The sequence below is a fragment of the Perognathus longimembris genome, chromosome 1, assembly GCF_023159225.1.
Source record: "Perognathus longimembris pacificus isolate PPM17 chromosome 1, ASM2315922v1, whole genome shotgun sequence".
Classification (NCBI taxonomy): Eukaryota; Metazoa; Chordata; class Mammalia; order Rodentia; family Heteromyidae; genus Perognathus; species Perognathus longimembris.
Window position 1 is genome coordinate 92,952,946 of NC_063161.1, and position 25,755 is coordinate 92,978,700.

The window sequence follows — 25,755 nt, forward strand, 5'->3', positions numbered from 1 at the left end:
ACATGTTCACACATAGAATCCGATAGCCAGTTTCTCAAGGTCAGCATCAATGGGATTTGGGGCTGGATATCTTATTGTGCCTACTGCCCGTCCATTGGAGAATATTTACCAACATCACTGCTGTCCCCACCAACCACAAGCCAGCTGGTACTCCTCCTCCCCTTCAGTAGTGAGAACTAAAAATGGCTTCAGAAAACAAAAAATCACCACCACTGCTGATAGGGATACAAATTAAACTTGTCTAGTAGAGATGCAGGTAACTGTTCTAGTAAGAAAGACCATCATAGATGTTACAGTTTATCATTTTAGACTTAGTCGATTTTGCATTAAATTAACCATCAGATGGAAGCAGGTTTTTTCAGTCACCATAAATGCTTTCCTGCCTCTGAATCTCTCTGAACCCGTCTTACTCTTGTTAGTTCCCTCATTAACATTTTAAATACATCTATGAGACATGCTTCATTTTATATTTGTATGAGTCATTTTTTTAACATTTTGGAAAGTAATTTTGACAGTACTTTACCTCCCCTACTGTATTTAATCCTTATAACAACCATATAATTATAACATGGTAGGTGGTAAAATCACCACCCAAAGTTAAACTTTTGTTGGAGCTAAGTCTGGAATCCAACTCTTTATGACTCAAATAGAGAGTGCTCATCTACCATGTTATACTATAGTATGAAACTAGACTCCAAAGTCTGTGGCCCAGCTTGCTGCTTTCACTTACAACTAACCACCTCACAATTATTCCTACACAACTACAAAGGAGCTTCATAAATCAAAATTTAAGAATCATTCAGAGAACTTTGCTAGTTAAAGAACATTTGGCATAATCTATGCCGATTTCATTATAATATCACAGAATCAATTTGGTAGGAATGTTGACACATTTTTGAATAATCTTAGGGTTTATTGTTACTTTGGGTGGCTTGCAAATGCATGGTATTGTTTATTTCTTGCAGTTGGAAATCTTGACTTAATTCACATCCAAAAATATTTCAGTTGCAAGATTAATTTAAAAGTTTGGGGGCTGGGAATGTGGTAGAGTGGTAGAGTGCTTGCCTAGCGTGCATCAAGCTCTGGGTTCAATTCCTCAGCACCACATAAACAGAAAAAGCTGGAAGTGGCACTGTGGCTCAAGAGGTAGAGTGCTAGCCTTGAGCAAAAAGAAGCCAGGGACAGTGCTCAGGCCCTGAGTCCAAGCCCCAGGACTGGCAAAAAAAGAAAAAATTAAAAAGGTTAACTAGGAGAGTGGTTCAAGAGGTAGAATGCCTGCATAGCAAGCAGGAAGCCCTTAGTTCAAACCCAAGTACCACCACCAAAAGAAAAGTTTAAGGCATTGATAATAGAGGTATACCTGAAAATCATCTTTTTCACCTAAATACATACAGAATCACAAAGAGTTTTGCATCTTTCATGCTACCTGTCCTGCCACAAATCTGTTAATACTTAAATCAACCATATGTATGACACCGATTGACAAACAAGGGAAATGAAGAACTAAGAGTTTTTTGAGGCCACTTAAGAACTTAGTGTTAAAACCGGACTTGCTTGATTTATCTCAGTATAAACTGTAGACTAACTCCATTTTCTAATCTAACAGACTTGTAATGAAACTGTCACCAAAAAAAAAAAAAAAAAAAGGAAAAAGGAAAGAATACATCCTTCAGCCATCATAAGCATGAGCCTGGGTTTACAGAGCCCTTTCTTTGTCTCGGAGCCTCCTGTGCTACCAGAGGAGGAAGAGGAAGTCAAGCATGGAGCTTGTGAGGGAAGGAAGCATCAGCAAGAGTTGGTTATGCTGAAAGATTCAGCAGCCAGGTAGAAAGTACAAGGGACTGGAGTAAGAACACTTTGGTGCTCATCAAAACTCTGATTCTTGGGCTGGGGATATAGCCTAGTGGCAAGAGTGCCTGCCTCGGATACACGAGGCCCTAGGTTCGATTCCCCAGCACCACATATACAGAAAACGGCCAGAAGCGGCGCTGTGGCTCAAGTGGCAGAGTGCTAGCCTTGAGCGGGAAGAAGCCAGGGACAGTGCTCAGGCCCTGAGTCCAAGGCCCAGGACTGGCCAAAAAAAAAAAAAAAAAAAAAAAAAACCTCTGATTCTTAAATTAGGTATGCCATTTAACCTTTCCCAGACCAGTTTCTTTCTTTCTCAGTTTCCCAGGAAACTGAGCTTTCTTCAGTTACTGGGATTGGAGGTGGCTCAGGTGGCAAGGCACCAGCCAAGGAGAATAAAGCATCAGGTACTGAGTACAAGCACTGGTCTCAGACCCCCCAAAATGCAATTATTATCTGGGCTCATTTCTGTAATCTTAGCTACTCAAGAGACTGGGATCTTAGGATAGCAGTTCAAAGCTAATCTGAGCCGAAATGTCTGTGACACTCTTCTCTGCAATTAACTATCAAAAAGCTGAAAGTGATGTTGTGACTCAAGTGGTAGAGCATGAGCCTTGATCAAAAATAGCTAAGGGACAGTGCCCAGGCCTTAAGTTCAAGCCCAAACTACCAACACACACACACACACACACACACACACACACACACACACACACACACACACCCCAAAAAAAAATTATTCATTTCTACCTCATGCCACTTGACTGCAAGGATGCCTGGCACCTGGTGGGTGTTCACTATTATTAGCTCCATCTTTCAATCCCAACTCTTAGGACTCCATTTTATGAGCCTAAAACTGTTCTTAAGATCAAATAACATGTTATGAAATCCTCTGGGACACTGAAGAGCTCTGCCAATATTAAAGGTGTTTTAAGGTTATTAGACAGATCTAAGCCTATCACCAGGGCTAGAGGTGATTTACTCAACCCATAGGGCTTTTTTAAAATTACAGCTTTCCCCCTTCAAAGCTTCCCTTGGTACTCAGTTTAATTGTTTTCATCCTATAAAAACTGAATGTGTGTGATAAACATAGCGTATGTTTTCTCTGGGACACAAAACATGGTATCAAGGACGTTCTCAGCCTTTGCAGATGGATGAAGCAACCTATAAACACCATTCCTCTCAGAAATCTTAATTGCAGACTGTTTCTGCCTTGTTCTCTTGGATTTATCACTCTGGAAGAACCTCCTGTACAAAAAACCATATGACCATGTGGTAGGATAATCTGCCAACAACAAGCACCAGCCAACACCAGCCATGAGACAGACCCATCTTAGAAATGGAACCTCAAACCTCAAACAAGGGTTTCAGATGACCAAGTCCAGCTAACATCTTGGTTTCCACTTCATGAGAAAGCAGAACTACCATCTTAGCCCCTCCCCAAATCCTAGTCACCATCACCCTGAAACTTTACAAGATGACTATGTTTTAATACCTAAGCTTCAGTGATATGCTAGACAGATCTGTCTGACATTCCAAATTGTGATCAAAACCTACTTGGATTGCTTTTCTGCCACTTGCAACCAAAGAAATTCCAAATAACATACCTATCATATAGTCACTTGGAAGGGGTCCTGGGCACCTGTATTCTTTGAAAACTCCAAATGATTCTGATACACCGCCCCAGTTTAAAAGCCTCTGTTTTATTTGAGAATATAGATATCTACCATGTAATTATACCCAATGGGGCTTCAGTCACCTAGACTTCCTTCTTCCTACTATGAGGCATGAGATTTAGGACCAGCTTTTAGGACAATGGGAATCAGACTAGACTTCTCCAAATTAGAGAAATATGAGAGTATCCCTCCTCCCTTTGTCTCTAACAAAGATAACTTTAACAGAAAGATTAGTTTCTACCATCTTACATTGCATTTTTATTGTGGCTTCTCTATCCTACATTAAGACCCAAAGTAATACTTATGAAAGTTTTTTTAACCTTGGGACAATTTGCAACTGCTTCCATCACTTTGTATGGCTAAACCCTTTACTACCCCCACCTAGACCAAGTCATTCTTTCATGAAAGTTCTATTTGCCCAGAGGAAGTAAGGGCAGTGGTACGATGCAGACTGTGCTCCTTGGTCCTCATGCAGAGAGATATGTCCCAAAGATACACCATTTCTCTACCTTTAGCTTGAAAACAAAGGCAAATGAATGGCTGAGCAGCTTTCTTTCCTTCTTTTTCTGTATTATAGCAATGGAAAGCTAACAGATTACTTTTTTTAATGTTATTACAAAGATTCCTTATCGGGGTCTTTAGCCCCCCACGCTCCCTCGACCCGTGGGAGAAACGGGGAAGGCACACCCTGACCGGACAATCCAAGAAAGGAGAAGGGTCGGCAGGTCGCCCGCACCCAGCCCTCCCTCACTGGAGGACAATCATAAGGCCTGGGAGTCAAGTCAGCACAATATCTCGTTTATTGGGGAAGTATGTACCACTAATATAAGGCACAGGAGCCAATCAGGTCTAAGATGGGCAGGAAGGGGAGGCATGAGCTGTCCATCAAGGGCAGAAGAGCCGGGGTGTCACAGCCCACCGAACCGCCTCCGGGTTATAACCAAAGACACTTGTAGCAGCTGTGCGTTGTTGTTAGGCACTACCATCTTAGCCACACGTGGCCCCAAGACTGAGAAACAGGCGAAATAGTTGACTTCCAGGTATGCCCCACATCTCCCCCTTTTTGTTTTACTGGGGGGTGGAGAGATTGACACTCAAGAGGGAGTCCTGTTACTGCGCGGGGCAGCTGTCCTCAAGCTCTTGGAGCTTCTGGAGCTATCCTGGAGCTCCTCAGCGCCCAGCAGCAGGTCGCGTCCTTAGCGTTCTCGGGGCCGCCATTTTTGTGTCACACGCTCCCGCCAGGGCCCCACAGCCAGTTGATGAGCAGCTGCGCGTTGTCCCACGCCATCGCCTGCAGCGCCGTTCAGCACCACGCTCTCCCTTGTGGGCACGCCAGTCCCTAGTGGTGCCGCCACTCGCCGCTCACCTGCTGCCAGCGCGTGGGAGGCCATGTCCATACCAGGCCGCTCTTGTTCCAGGGTGGATGCCCTTGAGGCGCGTGAACTCCCTTGCGCTTGCTCCCAGGCCCGGCTGGCCCCCTTTCCTCCTGCCCTTCTGGCTGCTGCTTCTCCTCTTGGCGGCCTCCTCCTGGTCCTCCTCCCGCATCTGCTTTTCCTCCGGCCGCCTCTGGCGGGCTCTGCACCACTCCTCCAGGCAGCCCGGCTCCTCAGGCCGGGTCAGTTCTCCTCTCCATCTTGTTCCTTCAGCCAGCTCTGGTGTGCTCTGCACCACTCCTCCAGGCAGCCGGGCTCCTCTAGTCCATCTGGTTTCACTCTGCTCCGCTTCACACCCCTCCTCTCTTCTTAAACAGTCTTCTTTGTTCATTTTCCTGTCGTCTAAAGCTTAGTGTGACATTGCCCCATCTTTTCAGGGATACCCTTACCTCAGAACTCGCTTGGCTCGATGAATTTCACTTTTAGTGTGAGATTACCCCATCTTTTTGGGGATACTCTTACCTTGGGTCATCTAAAGCTTAAATCTACGCTTCTTCATGACCCACGTTGGGCGCCATTGTCGGGGTCTTTAGTCCCCCCCCCCCCCCCCCCCGCTCCCCCGACCTGCGGGAGAGACGGGGAAGGCACGCCCTGACCGGACAAGCCAAGAAAGGAGAAGGGTCGGCAGGCTGCCCGCACCCAGCCCTCCCTCTCCGGAGGACAATCAGACAGCCTGGGAGTCAAGTCAACGCAAGATCTCGTTTATTGGGGAAGTACGTGCCACTAATATAAGGCACAGGAGCTAATCAGGTCTAAGATTGGCAGAAAGGGGAGGCATGAGCTGTCCATCAAGGGCAGAAGAGCCGGGGTGTCACAGCCCACAGAACCGCCTCCGGATTATAACCAAAGACAATTGTAGCAGCTGTGCGTTGTTGTTAGGCGCTACCATCTTAGCCACACGTGGCCCCAAGACTGAGAAACAGGCGGGGCCAGCTAGTTGACTTCCAGGTGTGCCCCACAATCCCTGCCAAGCATTTGGGTCTTGTGCCTGTAATCCTTACTACTCAGGAGGCTGAGATCTGAGGATCCTTGTTAAAACCCAGTCCAGACTCCATGAGTCTGTTATTGCCAATTAGCCACCAAAAAAACCAGAAACGAGCTGTGGCTCAAGTGGTAGAGCACCATCCCTTCAACCCTGAGCAGAAAAAGGTAAGTGAGAGGTGAAGCATTGAGTTCAAGCCCCAACACACACACACACACACAAGCTGGAAATGTGGCTTAGTGGTAGAGTGTTTGCCTAATGTGCATGGAGCCCTGGGTTCAATTCCTTGGTACCACATAAACAAAAAATAAATACAATAAAAACAATTTTTAAAGAACTCAACTACCAATCCATAGAGTTATTATGTCTAATATCCTTCAGCTCCTCTTTCCCATGTATAAAAACTGATCTTCAAATTCCATTAGTTTTACCTTAGAAATCTCATTTTACAGTTTCATCTCAATTCCTTCTTGTCCCATTCACACTACCTTTGCTCATCCCTTGCCTAGTCAATTATAACATCTTAGAGGGGGCTTCAACAGTACTCTTCCTCTCTCCAGCTCAGTATGTACATATAACTGCTAGAGTTTGTATTTATGAATTGTAAGTTGTCCCATACCACTCCTTTGATAAGACTCCCATTGCTGCCATGCCCCTTCTCTCATGTGCACTGGGCAGGGCATGTCACTGCAACAGTGTCATTCCAAAATGGATACCCACTGTCTAATTCTGAGAGAACTTCAGGTAAACCCAGATGAAGGGACAGACAGTCTGTGAAACAGATGCCAAATACTCTTCCAAAGTATCAAGGGCATGACAGGAAAAGAGGTCCTGAGGGGCTGTTTCACACTGCAAAAGTCCAAGAAGATGTAACAGCCATTAAAATACAGATTTGAGGATGGATGAGGGCATTACTTGGGGGGAACTGGTGGGAGGTGGGGTGGGGGGGGCGCACGTTTTGGAGTTAAATTTGTTTCATTGTGCTCCTTTTGTGTGTATGCTCATGCATGTGTATGCACCAGGGCTGGGTTTGAACTCAGGGTATGGGTGCTGTTCCTGAGCGTTTGTACTCTCAACAGTAGCACTCAGCCACATTTTCAGAGGTGTAAGCCTATCCTTCTGGGGAAGGCATAGCAGAAAAGAATAGCTTACATGTGGCAAGCTAGGAAACACAGAAGCAGGGAAGCACAAAAGGGCCAGAATAAAAAAGAGTTCCCAAGAACATACCATGACCTACTTCCTCAGACTGAGCCCCACCTCTTACTTTTTAGTACCTCCAAGTCATAACATCAGATTATGAATCCATCAGGGGATGAAATCCATTCATGAAGTCAAAGCACTCAGAATTCAGTCATTTCCACAAAGCCTGCCAGCTATCAACCAAGCTCCCAATACACACACCTGTGCAGGATATTTCAAATCCAAACCACAACAAATTTGTTAAAAAAAAAAATTAACAAAAAGAAGAGATAAAAAGCTGGGCACATTGGGAGCTGGGAATATAGCCTAGTGGCAAGAGTGCTTGCCTCTTACACATGAAGCCTTGTGTTTGATTTACCAGCACCACATATACAGAAAATGGCCAGCAGTGGTGCTGTGGCTCAAGTGGCAGAGTGCTAGCCTTGAGCAAAAAGAATCCAGGGATAGTGCTCAGGCCCTGAGTCCAAGCCCCAGGACTGGCCAAAAAAAAAAAAAAGCTGGGCACTGGTGGCTCGTGCCTGTTAGCTACACATGAGACTGAGATCTGAGGATCCCGATTTTCAGCCAATGTGGGTGGGACAGTCCACGAGATGCTTGTCTACTATTAAACACCAAAAAGCCAAAGTGGAGCTGAGGCTCGATGGTGAGCCCTAGCAAGCACCTAGGTCCTTAGTCCAAGCCCCAGAAAGTAAGCAAGTGAATAAGGGGGGGGGGGGGGAGAGGGAGGAAGGAAGGAAAGAAAGGAAGAATGAGAGAAAAGAAAGAAGAAAGAAAAGAAGGGAGGGAGGACAAAGAAACAGGAGAGAGGGAAGGAAAAAAGGAAGAAAGACAAAAAGAAAGAAAGAATAAGGAAGGAAGGAAGGAACGAAGGAAAAAGTTAGTTGACGCTGTCATTATTAGTATTGTTATATGCAATGAAACAAAGCAACATTTAGTGTAGTGCCTGGCACTTACAAACAGATTTACTCATTCCACAAAATGGTTTTAGAAAATTTTCACGTCAGAGACTATGTTCGATGGGATGCAGGAATGAGCAACACAGATGTGCCTTCTCCTTCAAAGAGCACTGAATCTAACTCAATAGGTCACCCAGCATAATGTATGACTATAAACTGTCAATGACATATCTGCCTTGGGAATGCGAGGCTAATAAAAACATACTTATGAGTTGCCCTGCAGATTTCAAAGCTTTTCTTTACAAACATTTTGTGATTATGAAACATCCTTGAAAATAATGAAGCAGCTACAGTGTTGATATGACTAGAGATATTCTGACTAACAAGCATAACTAAAATGGAAATATAAAAAAAAAACATTGAGACTTACAGTTCAGAACATAGAGCCCGGGCAGGGGTGGGTTTCCTTCTTTTCAATTCATCCAGTCATTACCTGGGCACCTGCTGGCAACATCCACTTTGGAAATATTATTCAGAAGAACCATGCTGGATACCAAAGTGGCTTATGAAATAATAGACAAACTAGAGGGAAAAAGAACTAATTAAATCTAGAAAATTGTAAACATCAGGCTCTGGTGGCTTGCACCTGTAATCCTAACCATCTAGGAGACTGAGATCTGAAGATGACAATTCAAAGCCAGTCCAGGAAAGAAAGTTCATGAGACTCTTATCTCCAATTACCCACCAGAAAAATAGGAAATGGAGCTGTGACTCAAAGTAGTAGAGCACTAGCCTTGAGCAAAGAATCTCAGGGACAGTGCCCAGGCCCTGTTCAAGCCCCTACTCCCCCCCTCCCTCCTTTCCCTCATGACAACAAAAATAAAAAAATAAAATTGTCAACATAAATATTGCTGAACAACAGAACATTTTCCTGGGGGAAAAAAGACTACTGAATGAAAGAATATCGCCTGCTAAATTTTCTTTCAATCTCAGACACGCAGAGTCAGAGGATCTTTGCTGAGTAGTCCTTGTTGGATTTGTATAGATAAGGACTCAGACTCAAGAAGGCTAAATGACTTGCCCAAGGTCATATACTGGATATGCCACAATCAACATTAAAAGACAAGTTGGACATCCCTAAACTACATTGCCCCTTATCCATTCAATCAGTGTAGACCTCAGTGTTAATTACATACAGTCTCTCTGGCATGCTCTCTCTCAGTGTTAGCTCACTGAATAAAATTCCTTTTGCTTTCTGTCATGCCTCTCTCTATTCTACAAGTTAAAAAGCAAAACACCATGGCTCAGAATATGGCCTAGTGGTAAAGTGCTCACCTTGTATACATGAAGCCCTGGGTTCGATTCCTCAGCACCACATATATAGAAAAAGCCAGAAGTGGCGCTGTGGCTCAAGTGTTAGAGTGATAGCCTTGAGCAAAAAGAAGCCAGGGACAGTGCTCAGGCCTTGAGTTCAAGCCCAGGACTGGCAAAAAACAAAACAAAAAGCAAAATACCATCTGTATATTCTGTATTAAGATTCTACTTTGGAAGGAGAAGTGAGCACAGTGGAGTGATGTACGAAATGTGTAGCAAAATGGCCTTTGCATAGAATAGTTATTGCAGAAAGCTCCAGCCTAGGGTTTTTTTTTTATGTGCTCCTTAATATTGCAAGTATGGTGGGAGCAATGGTTGCATTTGGTGTCTGTTCAAAAGACAGTTATGAAATGATAACCCCTCTGTATATCACCTTTATAATAACAATTTAAACATTTAATAAAAAATTTCCTTTGAAACAACAGGCATGGCTATATTGTTCTCAGGGACCTTTACTCTGGGTTCTCAAGTCTTCTTGGGAATTATCTGTACCTTTAAGTGATGATTATTTTGTTTAAAGTAAACTCATTGTGCCCCTGCAACTAGAGGTCCTGACCCAGTTTGAAGAGTTTCCAAGATAATCTTTGTGATAAAGTCTTTTAGCCAAGTGCCAATGGCATACCGTGGCTCATACTGTAATCCAAGCTATTCAGGAGGCTGAGACCGAAGTTCAAGGCAACCCAGGCAGAAAAGCACATAAAACTCCATCTCTAACTTACTAGCAAAATACTGTACTAAAAGTGTAGCTCAAGTGGTAGAGCACCAACTGTCAGCAAGCAATCTGAGAGAGAGCTTGAAGCTTTGAGTTCAAGTCCCAGTATTGGCATAAGTAAAAAATGTATAATGAAAACAGAGTCCTATAAGAAATTTAACTTTGAGAATAAAATTGAAATAAGACAATCTAAAAAATATGTAGCAAATATTTAGTATATATAAGGAATTCTAGGAGATACAAAAAAGATTTGATTCATGTCCTTACAAGTCAGTAGGTCACCTACTAGGTGTCAAATAAGTAATGCAATGACTACCTTAGCATGTCAGAGGTGTTAAGTGCTTTGAAGAATAACCAAAAAATGAGGCACATAAAAAAGATTCTGGGTGCAGTGGCTCATGCTTATAATTCTAGTTACTCAGGAGGCTGAGATCTAAGGATCCTTGTTAGAAACCAGCCTGGGCAGGAAAGTCCATAATACTCTTATCTCCAATTAAGTACATTCCCCGCCCCCCCCCCCCCCCCCACCAAAAGCTGGAAGTAGAGCTGTGGCTCTAGTGGTAGAGTGCTGTCCTTGATCACAAAAGCTCAGGAACAGTGTCCAGGCCCTGAGATCAAACCCCTGAAGTGGTACAAAGAGATAGGTGGGGGATGAGGGAGGGAGGGCTTCTAATAAAAAGTCAGTTCTGATATATCCACCCAAGTAATGATAGATCCAATTTAATCATGTGATGAAACTGAAGTAATTATAATGGTCTACAACTACATGGACAGATCTTTAAAACATTATACCTAGTAAAAAGAGAAAAAAAAGGTATGAAGAAACAATTAGCTAAATAGAAAATTTTGTGATAGTCTGCAGTCAAAGATCCAGTTTTCTCAATACAAGCAAACTAGCAAAAAATAGACAAAAAATCAAATGGTATGATATACAGAAAGTAAGAACCGGAAATAAAAAGACATATAATAATATAATCCAATATATTTTTTGAGATGGGAGGTCTATATGTAACTCATGCGTGCCTCGAATTCAGTGCCAAAATGCTGGCATTACAGGTGTAACTCACTTACATCCTGCCTGATATTCTGAATGTTTGGTAGTACTAGGATTTCAACTCAGGGCCTTCCACTTACTAGGGAAACTTTACTTTCTTTTTTTTTTTTTTTTTTTTTTTTTTTTTTGCCAGTCCTGGGCCTTGGACTCAGGGCCTGAGCACTGTCCCTGGCTTCTTCCCGCTCAAGGCTAGCACTCTGCCACTTGAGCCACAGCGCCGCTTCTGGCCGTTTTCTGCATATGTGGTGCTGGGGAATCGAACCTAGGGCCTCGTGTATCCGAGGCAGGCACTCTTGCCACTAGGCTATATCCCCAGCCCGAAACTTTACTTTCTAATGTTTTGGCTTTTGAGTTTATCTTCCTGGTAGGGTCTTGTGCTTTTTGTCCATGGCTGCTGTGGGATAGTGATCTTCCTACGTCTGCCTCCTAAGTAGGTAGAGATACAGACATACGCCATATGAAAGGTTTGCCTTTGAGTCAGAGTCTTAATAACTTTCTTTGCTGAGACTGGCCTCAATTTGTGATCTCTGTCTACTGAGTAGCAAGGATTATGTATGTATGTGCAGCATCATGTCAAGCTAATATTCTGTTTTTCAAAACTACTTATAAAAAGTTATCTTTGAAACAATCAGGCAAATTTCATAAGAACTGAGTAGTGGATGACAATAAGTAGCTAATGATTTTTTTGATAGAGATAGTAGTAATGTGAGATGGTTATATTTAAAAATTCTAAGAGAGGCATACTGAAGTTCGTATGGGGGAAAATAACATTAGGAGAGAACCACTTTGATATACAGCTACAAAAGCTAGGTGTAGTATGCACTCATATTGTAAGAATATCATCCATCTTGGTAGGAAACTTTCCCAGATAATCTTGAACTAATCTAATTCCCCCCATTCTCGTTTGTAATTCTTAATAACTGTACAATGTGCTGGAATGCAATATCCTGAGACACGGAGAGCACTCTCTTGCTAAGGCCAGTAGGCCTTAGAACCAGAATGTCTTTCAACATTTCCTCCCACTGTGTCATGTGGTCACAGAACCCAGTCTATTTGAAAATTTCAAGGTTCCTCAGCTACATACACAATTGAGACCCAAGACTCCCTGGGCAGCTTTCCTGATTCTGAGGGACCTGTTTCATAATGAATCTTAGGCTTCTGTTGTCTTGTCTCTTACTGCCTACCTGTAAATAATAAATCTGCTTCATATAGATTGTTATCTGGAGGTTTTCTGTTCCATTGGTATCCAATGTATATAGCAAAGGTGCTTTAGGTGCTCCCCATACAGCTTCCCATTAGTAATGTATGAATGCATATGTTTTAATTGCCTAACAGGGTGTGCATGCATGTGGGCACACACATGCTTGAGTGCATCAGTAGTTGGGCTTGAACTCAAGCATTCTCTCTCTCCCCAAGCATATTCTCATATTCTCTCTCTCTCTCTCTCTCTCTCTCTCTCTCTCTCTCTCTCTCTCTCTCTCTCTCCTAGCTATTTTTCTCAAGCCATAGTCCCACCACCCGTTTTTTTGCTGGGTAATTGGAAATAAGAGTCTCACTAACTTTTCAACCTGGGCCAGCTTCAAACTACAATTGTTGGATCTCAGCCTCTGGAAATGCTAGGATAACAGGAATGAGGCACCAGTGATCAGCTACGTAGAGTAACTAAATAAATAATATAATGCTTTTGGCTATTCTTGGAAATTAATTGACCACATGGTGAAAATATTTCAAAGCCTTCAGTCCAGATGGTTCCATGGTTAGGGAAGATATCCTTGCAGGGAAAGTCAATGCAAAGAAATTAGGTCAAGAATAACCTTGGGGAGATCATTGCTTTCCAGGGCTAAGAATGTATTCTAAGGAGCCAGGCACGGGTGGCTCACCTGTAACCCTAACTACTCAGGAGGTTGAGACCTGAGGGTGGAGGTTCCAAGCCAGCCTGGGCAGAAAAGTCCCCATGAGACTCTTATCTCCAATTAACCACCAAATACCAGAAGTAGAGCTGTGTGGCTCAAAGTGGTAGAAAGCTAGCCTTGAGCAAAAGAACTCAGGGTACAGTGCCCAGGCCCTGGTTCAAGTCCCACAATCAACAACAACAGCAACAAAAATGTATTCTAAAGACTTCTGAAGGAGGGAAGAAAATGTTAACATTTGTGGAAACAATATGCTAGGCATTTCTCACTCTTGATTCATTTCTCTCAGTGACCCTGTAGGAAGGTAAGATTGTGTCTATTTTAGAAATAATACAATTGAAACTTCAAGTAAAATTTCAAACAAGCTATAGAGTTACTTAGTGACAGTTCTATCAGCTTTTGGTTGCCTTGAGCTCAGTGGAAATAGTGTAAAAAACAGAGACAAACAACACATTCCTTGAAACAGCTCTACTGTTTATTTGTCCCTGGGTAGGAACATTTTCTCCCAGCCTCTTTCTGCCCCCGCCCCCCCCAATCCCCTGACTTTTTTTTCCCCCTCTGTGCTGAAGTCAGGCCTGGAAGTTATTTATCTCTTAGCTCTTTCTGGTACAGGCTGGATGGAACTCTACCACTTTGAGCCATACCTCCTCCACTTCTGGCTTTTTGATGGAAACAAGAGTCTTAGGAACTTTCTAGCCTGGGCTGGCTTCAAACTGTAACCTTCAAATCTCAGCCTGCTGAGAAGCTAGGATAGTCTTGTTTCTTCACTTTGTAAAAGAATAACAAGACCTTCTCAGAATTGAGATAAGGAACAACTGTGATAAAATAAGGACAAAAAAACCCCTCAAAACTGTAAAATATTTTTAAAAAGTAAGTTATATAGCATCATACTTCAAAAGTGCAGCCAGACTCACAAATGAATATTGAGAGTTAACAGTAAGACTTGGGTGGGTACATGTAGTGCTAGTGACTTCCTGTATGGCTCTTTGATAACACTTGATATTTGTTTTCCCAAGTCCCCACCGATATTAAACTCACAACTGTGTTTATAATGGAGCACATTAATAGAACAGATCCTACAACTTTCCAGGTAATAACAGAGTCAAATGATGTTCTTCATGAGAAATGAACTTGAGGGCTGGAACACAAGAGGTAAAGTGCTAGCCTAGCATGTATCAAGTCCCTGAATTCAATCCCCACAGCTGGAAAACAATGAAAATGTTTGTTATATTTCCCAAGATTGTGAAGACATATGTAAGTGATTATCCTTGATCTTCTGGGCTGTGGTAATTGGGTCACTGTGTCTTATATTAATATGTACCATAAATCATGACCTACATTATGTGTGTACAAAACAGTATTAGTAGTGGTAATAGTATGAGAATTTATGCCTAAGTTCCAAGTACCAGTCTTTAAGAAAAATAGGCCTTAGGTAGAAAATGTGGATGGACAGGCAAAGCAATGGTGATTGTGTCTGGAGAGGGAGGTAGGTAGGGGCAAGGCTAAAGAAACAATTCACACCTGTCATCCTTCCCATTTTCCTTTTAAATTCTAAACTACTTTCTGACTGCTGAGTGGAATTTTAGAAAAGTAATGTCTAGAATGTAAGGGCAGTCTTTTTTAGCCTTGTCGTTATTTCAACTATTAATATAAACCAGGAAACATGCAGCCACTTTATTTCCATATGAGCATATCTTTTTTTTGGGGGGAGGGAGGTAAGCACATTTAACTTTTCTGAATAAAATAATCTTTCCCCCGTTTTTTCTATTATTTTGTAAGGTTGATTCATTAGAAGTGCTGTGTTGACTGGAGTGAGTTATTTTCTAAGAATACAGTAACATTAGGTGCAGTTAGGATGGCCATTTTAGCGCCGAGCCAGGAGAGAAATGAGGCACAATGTGAGAATGTGGACGATGGAAAGAGTTGGGTTCCATCAGACTTTATTAAAGGCTGGTTGGTAAAATGTGTTTCCAAGCACTGGTACTTGATAGAATTAGGTTTCTGTATATTTTTCATTTATGCCACCATGAGAGAAGGATTAAGACTTCTGGGTATGTTCACTTATTTTTCTTTTGTTTTTTAAATGAGGTCTAGCTATGTTGCCCAGGTTGACCTTTCTGTCTCAGCCTCTTAGCTGAGAATGCCGATCGGGGTCATAAGTCTTTGTAGGTTTTTAACCGCTGGAAAGGTGGTTTGTGCCTCTCATCTCCTTACGCAATGAAAGGAAATTCATTTAGGAAGTGAACTGAAACATAAGCAAGACCTTTTTAGAACTTCTGAAAATAAAGATCCCGAGTGCAGTCGCCGAAATCAACTTCTTTTCCAGATGCTCTTCCCTTCCTTATCCTGCATGGACTCTCGGGTCGCAAGATCGCACACCGGCGGGCCCCTAAACCCGCCCACCTGGCCCCACAGGTGCCAACGGCGCAAGCTCCGCCCCACCAAGGAGCTCCTCCCCGCACTCGTCCACCTGGCCACTAGAGCCCTGCCCCCGTGGACGCGTCATCTAACGTCATCGCGCCGTCGCGGAGGCCGGACAGCAAATGAGCTCTAGCGGCGGCGGCTCCGCGTCGTTCCCGGGCCCGCGCACGCGCACGCGCGCCTACTCCCGGAGTCTCGGAGACCTGGCGGAGCCGGGCGCGGATGGAGGCCTGAGGGCGGCGGGGGCGGGGCGTGCCGCGAGCTGGGGGCCTGTGGGCGGCGGCGGGCGCGGTTTAAAGGCAGGCCGAACAGCCGCCACCACGCTTTCCGTCGCGACGAGACGCAAGCGGGCCAGGCCCCGGGCCGTGGCGGCGATGCAGCGACGGCGGCGAGTTCCGCCGCCCGCCTCCCAGCTGCCGGAGGGCGGCGGCGGGGGCGGCGGGGGCGGCAGCGGGCGCGGCGGGGCCGAGGAGGTGGAAGTGCAGTTCTCCGCTGGGCGCATGGGCTCGGCCGCGGCGGTTTCGGCGGCGGCGGCGGCGGCGGCCACGCGCAGCACGGAGGAGGAGGAGGAGAGGCTGGAGCGCGAGCACTTCTGGAAGATCATTAATGCCTTCCGCTACTATGGGTAAGGAGCCCGCGGCGGGTCCCCCCGCCCGCCCTGGCCCCGGCCGCGGCCCTCGCGTACCGCCCCAGCCCTGCACACACCGCGTGTGCGCCGCGCCGTCCCTCTGCAGCCCCGCCTCGTGTCTTCTGACCTCCGGAGCGCATTGGCACTCCTGCTTTCCAGCCTCTTCCCTGGGAGGTTTGGCGTTGAGAGTGACCGAAGTGCTATTCCAACTTTTAGGCAAGAAGAGGACGAGGCTAAAAAAGCAAAGGAACATTCCCCCAGTGCTGAGGGTGATGGGTGTTTTGTTATCGATGTCTTCCGAACTGAAGCTCCGGAGGGCTCAAGTTAACCCACACGTGGGATTCTGTAGGACCGACATCCCCCAAGCTGTAGCTGTTGTCAGGACACACGCACGCACACACACACACACACACACACACACACATTCTGGCCCTGTGATCGATCAGACTTGCATCCCTGGTGGTGAGCGATTGAGTGGTGCCGCTTAGTGGTGCTGAGTTGGTGAATGATTTAGGACCGAAGTGGTCCGGGTTATTCCAACAATTTGCCAGTTCCTAAAAGAAAGACAGATTTTTTTTAGTCGGCACGTTCATGTCCAATTCTCTTCCCGTGTTAGGTAACTAATGATAGGTTCTTTTGTTTCACATGCAAACTACTTCCTCGCTTTAATGTTTCTTGTCAGGTGTTCCAGTAATTAAGCCATAAGATTACTGTTTCAAGATCTTGAAAAGTCAACTGAATTTTAAGCAGAAGATAACACACTTATGTAAGGAGTAGGAGAGTCACCTTGTTTTCAGCCTTGAGTTAGAACCAGAGAGAAATGACCTCCTGTGTACGTAAACCTTCCCCCCCCCCAAACTGGGGACTTTGGTACTTTATGCTAACTTTAAAAATGTTCATTTCGTTTGTACTATGGTGGTTGACATATATAAAATCTGTTGCTCCGCTGTGACCTCTTCAAGGGCAGAAACGAGCTTTATTTGTGTGTCACCAGTGCTTGGCAGATATGGTTGGAGGTCTATTTTTAACAACAACAACAACAACAACAAAAAACATGATAGAGAATGCCCTCCCAAATTGTCAATTTTTGGCGAATGGTTAAACTAGCTTGTTACTGTTTGGAATTTAGAAACTTAGTGTAGGTTCAAAAGTTTAGGATTTAGTTACATTTGTGAAGGAGTTTTTTTTTTTCCTCCCAGCTCCAGTCGTTGTACTTATTGTGGTTTACCACGGAGCTATATGTACCTAGCTTGTGACAAAAAAAAAAAGTAGCGAAATGCATATATCTTACTGAAATAATTTATTAAATTTTGGAAGAAGGACCATGGAGGCTGGAGTACTTCCATTGTCCAAAATGGAGTGAGCAATTTGGACATTTTATTTCTTCAGATTTAGTAGCAACCGAAGAAGAAAGGCAAAAAGTGAGAAAATTGAGTTTGATGCAAGAATTGTGCCTGGAAAAACCAAACAGTGAAATAAAGAGCTGAATGTTAGGTGCAGGAAAATCTAGGAAGAGTTTTGGAACTTGAGAATATAGTCACATTAGTTAAATGTGTAGAACTGTACCCGGTTCTAATATATTAGGACCAATTTAAAGTTGCAATTATTGGGTGAGGGAAACTTTGGCTTGGGCCAGCCTTGAGTGTGTCAGGATAGCATGCTATGTGCATGTACTAGTGGTGTGAAACTCTCCTATACTTTGATCTCTACCAGCCTACTATGGCAAGTTTTCATTTGCTTAAAGCAAATAAAAAAGCAATCCCTTTTATTTTATTTTTATTTTGTGTAGTCACTGGGTGAAACAGAAAAGAGTATACCATCAAAAATATGCTTTAGAAATAAACATGCATTGTCTAAAAAGAAATGTAGTCTTTACCTGACTTATGTAACTGCAACCCCTCTGAACATCACTTTTATAATAATAAAAAAAAACTGAAAAATAATTTGCATGCAAAACATTAGAGGTAAAGGGCATGGAAAGTTGTGTAGCAGAAACACGCTGCATTATTGCATTTCTTCAGTACTGTCCAGTACTTCAGCCAAAAATCACACCTGTGTAAATTCATGCTTCTATTCATTAAAAATCAGTAAAATTTAAATTTCTATTGCCCAGCCTCCCTAGGCACAAAATTTAAATGTCCAGTACCCACACACAGCTAGTGTGTGCTGTGTTGGACTTGTGTAGATAGGAATCTCCCCCTTCCCCCCAGGTTTGAACTCAGGGCCTATCTAACATTCCCTGAAAAAGCTCAAGGCTGATGCCCTGCTATGTAAGTAAACTGTGCCTCCAGTTCTAGCTCTTTGCTGGTTAATTGGAGATGGGTCTCTAGTATTTGCCTGGGTTGGCTTGGAAACCAAAGTCTAAAGATCTCAGACTTCAGAGTAGTTAGGATTACAGGTGTGAGCCACTATTGCCGTGCGGGAATCATTCAAGTAAGTTGTCATGGATATCCATGTTCTAAAGTACTTGAATGTTTTGAGGGTTTGGTTTTACTGCTAAATGTCTTTTAGTGAAATGTAGAATATTTAGGTTAAAGGTCATGGGTTAATAGATACCATTTGATTTAAGGATGTTGTCTCTTCTTACTTTAGAACCAATGAGTTTGATGTTTGTAAAACATTCCTTTAAATCAAATAGGAAAAGTTTCTTAAAAAGATCAGACAGTAAATATTCAGCCCCGAGGGCCAGGTCAGGTCTTAACAACTGTACAACTTTGCAGATGTTAGCATTAGGTAGGGAAATAAATATGTCTGTGTTCCATAATGAAGATACTTAAAACCAGTGGGTCAGAGCACAGCATTTCTTGGCTGGGGAAGTTATTTCCTTTATAATAAGTAAAGATCTGATTATATTCTCGTTTGGTAAAATGCCACCATTTTTGTTTGTGGGTTGCATCCAGAACCCATAAACATACACTGTAAAAACCTCTGAGCTATTTTCAGATGCCACCTATTTTAGGAATGTTCTTGGGTTCTCAGCAGCTTTCCACACCATTAAGTAACCAAGTGTTAGATATCATGCTGCATGCATTTCATCCTGCTCTTTAGAGTTCCTTTACTTGTATACAGCCGTGGATGGCATAACACACCTTAACTTCCCTGAAGGTATAGTAGTAAGTAGTCTAAATGGAGAACCAGAATATGAAACTTGAGAGTACATGTGGACATTTCTATGACATTTTACCTATGTTGATACATAGAGATTTAGTAGTGACAGTGCAACTTACTCACAGAAGAATTCATTTGATTGGAAATGACAGTGGGCAGCATGGGAGAATTAGGCCAGGAACAGCATGAATCCGGGAACAGTATTCCTTAGTAGCAAGTCTCCCAGTGATCTTTGAAACACAGGAGGTCCTGAGGTAAAAGCATTAGAGGTAGAGTAATTTTGAGGTTACTCAGAACTTTCCTGCCTTGCCTGGCTTTGAACCTTGATCTTCATATCTCAGCCTCCTGAGTACCTAGGATTATAGGCATGAGCTTAGCTTATTTAACATTTGATGTTGACCTTTAAGTTATTTCAACTCCACAAACTGATTTATTAAGGCTACTTTAAATAAACAAGAGTATCAACCCAAACAGCCTTTCTGAAAGTCATTTTGTATCAAACCTTAAAAAAATACTTATCCTTCAGGCCTTGTAATTCTACTTTTGGAAAAATTATGCTAATTTTTCTCAATAATCCTAGGCCATTTCCTGTTGCTATAACTTGAGTAGTTCAGGCTTGAGTATATTTATAAGGAAAAGAGACATACATGGTTTTAGATTTTGAATGCTGGGAAATTCAAGGCCATGTGGACATAGAGGTCATACCCTTGCTGGTGGGAGTCCAAAGTGTCAAAGGAAGTGTGGGGTTTCATGTGGTAAGAGGGTCTGAGCTTGCTAGTGCCTCTGTGAGACCACAATCTCATGAGACTAGGACTAATCAACATAATTACCTCGCCTAAATCCTCCTGCTTTTAAATACCATGGCTAGGTTAGGTTTCCACCTTCTGTAATTACCATAGTGAATATTATCATGGAAACTTGTAAACCATAGCAAATTTTAACACAAAAAGTTGATCATAATGACTAGTAAAACTTGAGAACTTTTTTTCCAGTCTGAGAAAATTCTTCTAATAAAGATGACTTCCTAGGCCAGCTACCAGTGGCTCATGCCTGTAATCCTAGCTACTCAGGAGGCTGAGATCTGAGGACTGAGGTTTAAATCCAGCCCGGGCAGGATAGTCCCAGAGATTCTTCTCTCCAATTAACCACCAGAAAACTGGAAGTGGTGTTATAGCTGAAAGTTTAGCCTTGAGTGAAAAAAGCTCAGGGACAGTGCCCAGGCCTTGAGTTCAAGCCCCACAAATGACAACACAAAGATGAAATCTTCTGATAATTATGAAATCACCAAATTTGCATCTCAGACTTTGATGGCTGCATCAGGTGGAGTGCTAAATAGCCATATAGCCACAATGTATTAAGAACTTTCTTTCAATCTGGGAAATGCTTTTCAAATTTTGATGGCCTATCAGTAACATATGGATCTTTGCTTCAAGGGAGATTTCCCACTGCTGCTCTACCACATTTTAAATAGAAAAGTGCTAGATGAAGTAAGGTAGCTCAGAAATAGCTCTCTCTCTCTCTCTCTCTCTCTCTCTCTCTCTCTCTCTCTCTCTCTCTCTCTCACATAGGATCTAAAACCATTTTAGAATAGAGAGTTGGAAGATAGTTACCACAGACAATGAGGGTAGGAAGGATAGGCAGAGACGTGCCTAGAGAGAATGGATAAGTGGTTCTTTTTGTGTCACTTATTCAAAAAGAGTGAATGATAAGTATGTAAGGTGACCGATATGTTTATTACTTTGATTTAATCCAATTTGTATATACACACCATAGCTTTGTACTCTACATGCATACAAAGAGAATTTGTCAAGGTGCTAGATGACTGTTTTAACACAAAATATGCAGAAAGGTTAGCTTCTTCTAGAAGGACTGTTAGCCCTCTTTCCCTGGGTATTTTTACTTTTCTGCATTTTTCCTGTTTAGTTTTAACTGTGAACGTACTTCATAGAGATGCCTTTTTTATTTCTTTTTTTTTTCCAAATTTTTATTATCAAACTGATGTACAGAGAGGTTACAGTTTCATACGTTAGGCACTGGATACATTTCTTGTACTGTTTGTTACCTTGTCCCTCATACCCCCCTCTCTCCTCCCCCTTTCCCTCCCCCCCCGCCTTTTTTTTTTTTTAAGTACTTATATATTAGCCACAGGGCTAAGTGTTAACATGCATTAATTCCTTCTGATTTCAATGTACCTGCGGGTGGACTGAAGTATAATGGTACCTACTATAATCATTATTTTTTTATTTACTACTGCATTTTATGTAAGACAGTTTTGGCACAGAGGAAGAAAGGGACCTTGACTATGACATAGCAAACAGGTGATATAACCTGGGTTTCAGTACAGATCTGTCAGACTATCTTCTGTACTATCTCCAAGGAGAATAAAGCAGTTATTAATGCAGCTACTAACAACTTGATCATCTCACGTTCCCCTAAGATCCCTCCTACTAAACATAAAAGATAAGATTCTAGAAATGTGGTCATGGCTTGCTTAAGTTTTTGTTAAAGACCTTTTTCTGAGTTTCCTTATCACTGTTCAGTAATTGGAGATTAATTTGATAAGAGAAGGAAAAATTAAAGAATTGTTTGGGTGAATAGAAAGATCTAGACAATCAAGTGAACAAAAGTATTTTTCATTTTCATTTATTATGGAGTAAGTGCCCAAGAACAGGAATACATAGATTTGTAGATTTAAATTTAAATTTAAGATTTAAATTTAAGTAGTTGATACAGTGTCTATGACCCTATCGCCCAGTTTTTTATTTTTAAAAGCTGGGTCCTATTAAGCTCACATCTGTAATTGTAGCTACTCAGGCTGAGATCTGAGAATCCCAGTTCAAAGCTAGCCCAGGCAGGAAAACCTGTGAGACTCTTAACCAGCAAAAAGCTCTAAGTAAACCTATGACTCAAGTGATAGTGCCGCCCTTGAGCAAGGGAAAGTGCCCAGCCACTGAGTTCAAACCCCAGCCCCGGCACAAAATGAAAAAAAATGTCTATCCTAGCCCTCTATCTCTTTTCCCCTCATAAAAAGCATGTTTCTGAATTTGCATTTTCTTATTTTTCCATACCAGCTAACTCCCTAAACAACATAAACATCATGTGTTCACTTTACTGTTTTCAACACCTATTAATGTTGATTTTATCCATATCACTATCTATACTTTTCACGACATTCCATTACATAACTATACTGAGAATTTCAATCTACTGATGATAGATCTATCAATCCCAGATTTGCTGTTGTTTATTTCTAACAGTACTATAAGGAAGATTGTTCATGTTTTCACTGGATTAATACCAGTTTGATATTTTTTCAAATCCAAGGCCTTTTGCTTTCTAGAAAACAAGTGCTAACACTTGAACCATTCCTCCAGGTCTTTTTCCTCCAGCCAATTTTTTTTTCTTTTTTTTTCTTTTCTTTTCTTTTCTATTTTAGGCCAGTCCTGGGGCTTGGACTCAGGGCCTGAGCACTGTCCCTGGCTTCTTTATGCTCAAGGCTAGCACTCTACCACTTGAGCCACAGTGCCACTTCTGGCCGTTTTCTGTATATGTGGTGCTGGGGAATTGAACCCAGGGCCTCATGTATACGAGGCAAGCACTCTTGCCACTAGGCCATATCCCCAGCCCTCCAGCCAATTTTTCTATCAGGGTCTTGAGATTTTGTCTGGACATGCTTCAGACCCCAATCTTCCTAGTTCCATACCTCTGCTTCCCATGTAGCTGGGACCACAGGTGTGTACCATCATACCTCTTGCTAGTGGGAACTCTTGAAGAGTTCTTTGGACATATATGTAAGAATGTAGTTTATGTCATTAGACAGATAGCATATTAAGCTATGCAATTTTTTTCCCAAAATTAATGTACTAATATGTGAATCTACCAATTAACAACCAAAAAGCGGAAGTAGAGCTGTGGCTCAAGTGGTAGAGAGCCCAGAGCGCTAAAGCTTAAGGACAGTTCACATGCCCAGAGTTCAACCCCTAGGACCGCACACAAAAACATTGCCCATATGATAGAAGTAAAAATGACATAATGTGAATGTACATTTAACTTTTTGTTGTTGTTGTTAGTTGCAAGGCTTGAATTCAGGGCCTGGGCACTGTCCCTGAGCCTCTTTGTGCTCAAGGCTAGCGCTCTACCACTTGAGCCACAGAGCCACTTCCAGTTTTTTAGTGGTTAATTGGAGATAAGTGTCTCATGGGGACTTTTCTGCCTGTCTGGCTTTGAACCCCCATCTTCATCCTCCTGAATAATTAAGATTACAGGTATGAACAACTGGTGCCTGGCTACATTTAACTTTTGAAATGGTATTTTCTTTTATGTGCTTTTTTTTTTTTATAAGTAGTCCCCAGTCATACCATTAAAGTTACTTAGGAACTTTTGGAATGCAAGTTGTGAATATCGACATGTGAAATCTTACAGAATTTCAGTATACTTTTGTAATCTGTAAGATCTTTTTCATTTTTCAAAATTCAACTTGGCTGGATTTTGGTTAGTTTTGTGTTTATTTTAAATTATAGCATGCTTTTCTTGTTTTCATGATTCTGGGGATTAAACTCGGGTTCCTCATTCATGCTAGACAAATAGTACCTTTGAGCTATATGTAGTCTATTATAATTATTTCTACAGGAGCATTTTGCTGATTTAATTTATGGTTAAGAAATCCAGGATGTTCAACTAATTGTGCTAAAACTAAAATTTGAAAATAAAAATCAGAAAATATAATGGCACACTCATCTTGTCTCTGTTAATAATGTTTCACTTATGAAATATACCCTAAGGAAATGGTATATTTTCTCTTTTCCCCTTCTAGTTGAAGCAGATGTCAGTTTTTGCTGACATCATTTGCTTCACTGCTCTGAGAGGAATTTGTAATAAAATAAAACATACAGAACTCTCTTAAGTTGTTACTCTTAGGAAGCCAAAAGATTGTAAATGAAGAACAGTATCCAGCTTGTAAGGGAGTAATTATATACCAAGACAATCTTAAAATGAGGTTGTCCTCTGATGAGAATTCTTTTGCAATTTAAAAACACCTTTTATGTTTTAGCACCAGTATGCATGAGCGAGTGAACCGAACAGAAAGACAGTTTCGATCACTGCCAGATAATCAACAGAAACTACTTCCTCAGTTTCCTCTCCACTTGGACAAGATCCGGAAATGCATTGATCATAATCAAGAAATACTACTGACCATTGTGAATGATTGCATACATATGTTTGAAAATAAAGAATATGGAGAAGATGTATGTGAAAATTTGTTCTATTTGTTTTAATTTTAGGGTTAGTTTTTATATTATGAGGTCTTTTATCTTCCTGAATTTTAGCTCTGTAGTCATGCACAGGTCGTTTACTGCACAGACAATGTTTTCACTTGTGTGTTCAGTCACTCGATGAGGCTATAAGAACAGTGTGGCACAGTGGCTGGTATTGCTCACTGGTTTTATGTGTTTTTTTTTTTTCTTAATATCAACAGAATTGTGATCGACATTTTGACCTTGTGTTTTAAATGTTCTAGTATATAGGATTAGTGATTTCGTTTTTGTAACAGCACTTACTAGCTATGACAAATTTCCCTTGCTAAACTCATATTTTTCAGCATCTTATATCCGTGGATAATCTTATACTTTAAGAAATTATTTTAAGTTAAACCTCAAGAGACTGCAGTCATGGAGACTGAAGTTCTCTTTGTATCCACAGGGTAATTACAGTTGGCCCACCTCAGCCTTTCCATACTGCCCCATCAAGTGACCTGAAGGGACCTTCTGCCTCTTAGAGAGGATAGAATGTTTCGTCTCCATAGCAGCTCAGTTTTGATCCTCCTCTGAGTAAAGACTGCTTAATTATGTGGAGGTTTTATGATTAATGAACCTTTTAATCTATTGAAGGTAGAAGTGAAACTACCACTATGCATTTAGTATCTCAGCTGCACTTGAACCCCATTGAGGTAAAGGGTAGTCATTTTCCACCAAACCACCTATATAACCCCTTAGTAACATATCCAATGGAACATATGCAAAATTGATTGTCTGAAGCTAATTGATTTCTGTCTTTTACACAGGGGAATGGAAAGATTATGCCAGCATCTACATTTGACATGGATAAGTTAAAATCCACATTGAAACAGTTTGTCAGAGACTGGAGTGAAACTGGGAAAGCAGAGAGGGATGCCTGCTACCAACCAATTATTAAAGAAATTTTAAAAAATTTTCCAAAAGAGACATGGTAAATAGTACCTTGTTTTAAGCCACTTTTCATAAGATGTGTAAGCACTTTGTTTCTTTATAAGACATTTCACAATATTGATTCATTTTTGTAGTTGCTCTGTATCTGCATGTTTTGCATGTGTGAGTGTTACATTTGTTTTTGGATACTTTGTGTGAAGTTACAGTTCATATCATACAGTAATTTTCATGCTGATAATTTATCAGAAATTAAGAAGTAATGAGTTAGAATGAATATTCAATATTAGTGATAGTGCATCTTTTTATAATTTACATATGGCAAGACAAAAAG

General features: G+C 41.9%; 1 protein-coding gene across 2 annotated transcripts in view; it reads left to right on the forward strand.

The window, feature by feature from the left end:
- Positions 1 to 15,694: 15,694 nt before the first annotated feature.
- The window catches only part of Carnmt1 (carnosine N-methyltransferase 1), a 33,792-nt gene continuing 23,731 nt past the window's right edge, over positions 15,695 to 25,755 (forward strand). Inside the window, exons 1-3 of one of the 2 annotated variants that reach the window (XR_007208786.1) lie at positions 15,695 to 16,128; positions 24,290 to 24,485; positions 25,301 to 25,464. Coding sequence is in view for 1 of the 2 variants with exons in the window: in XM_048332318.1 (XP_048188275.1) it covers positions 15,878 to 16,128; positions 24,290 to 24,485; positions 25,301 to 25,464 (611 nt within the window). In the remaining variant the exon portion in view is untranslated. The remainder of the gene's footprint in view (positions 16,129 to 24,289; positions 24,486 to 25,300; positions 25,465 to 25,755) is intronic. The other variant, XM_048332318.1, reaches the window with a different exon arrangement.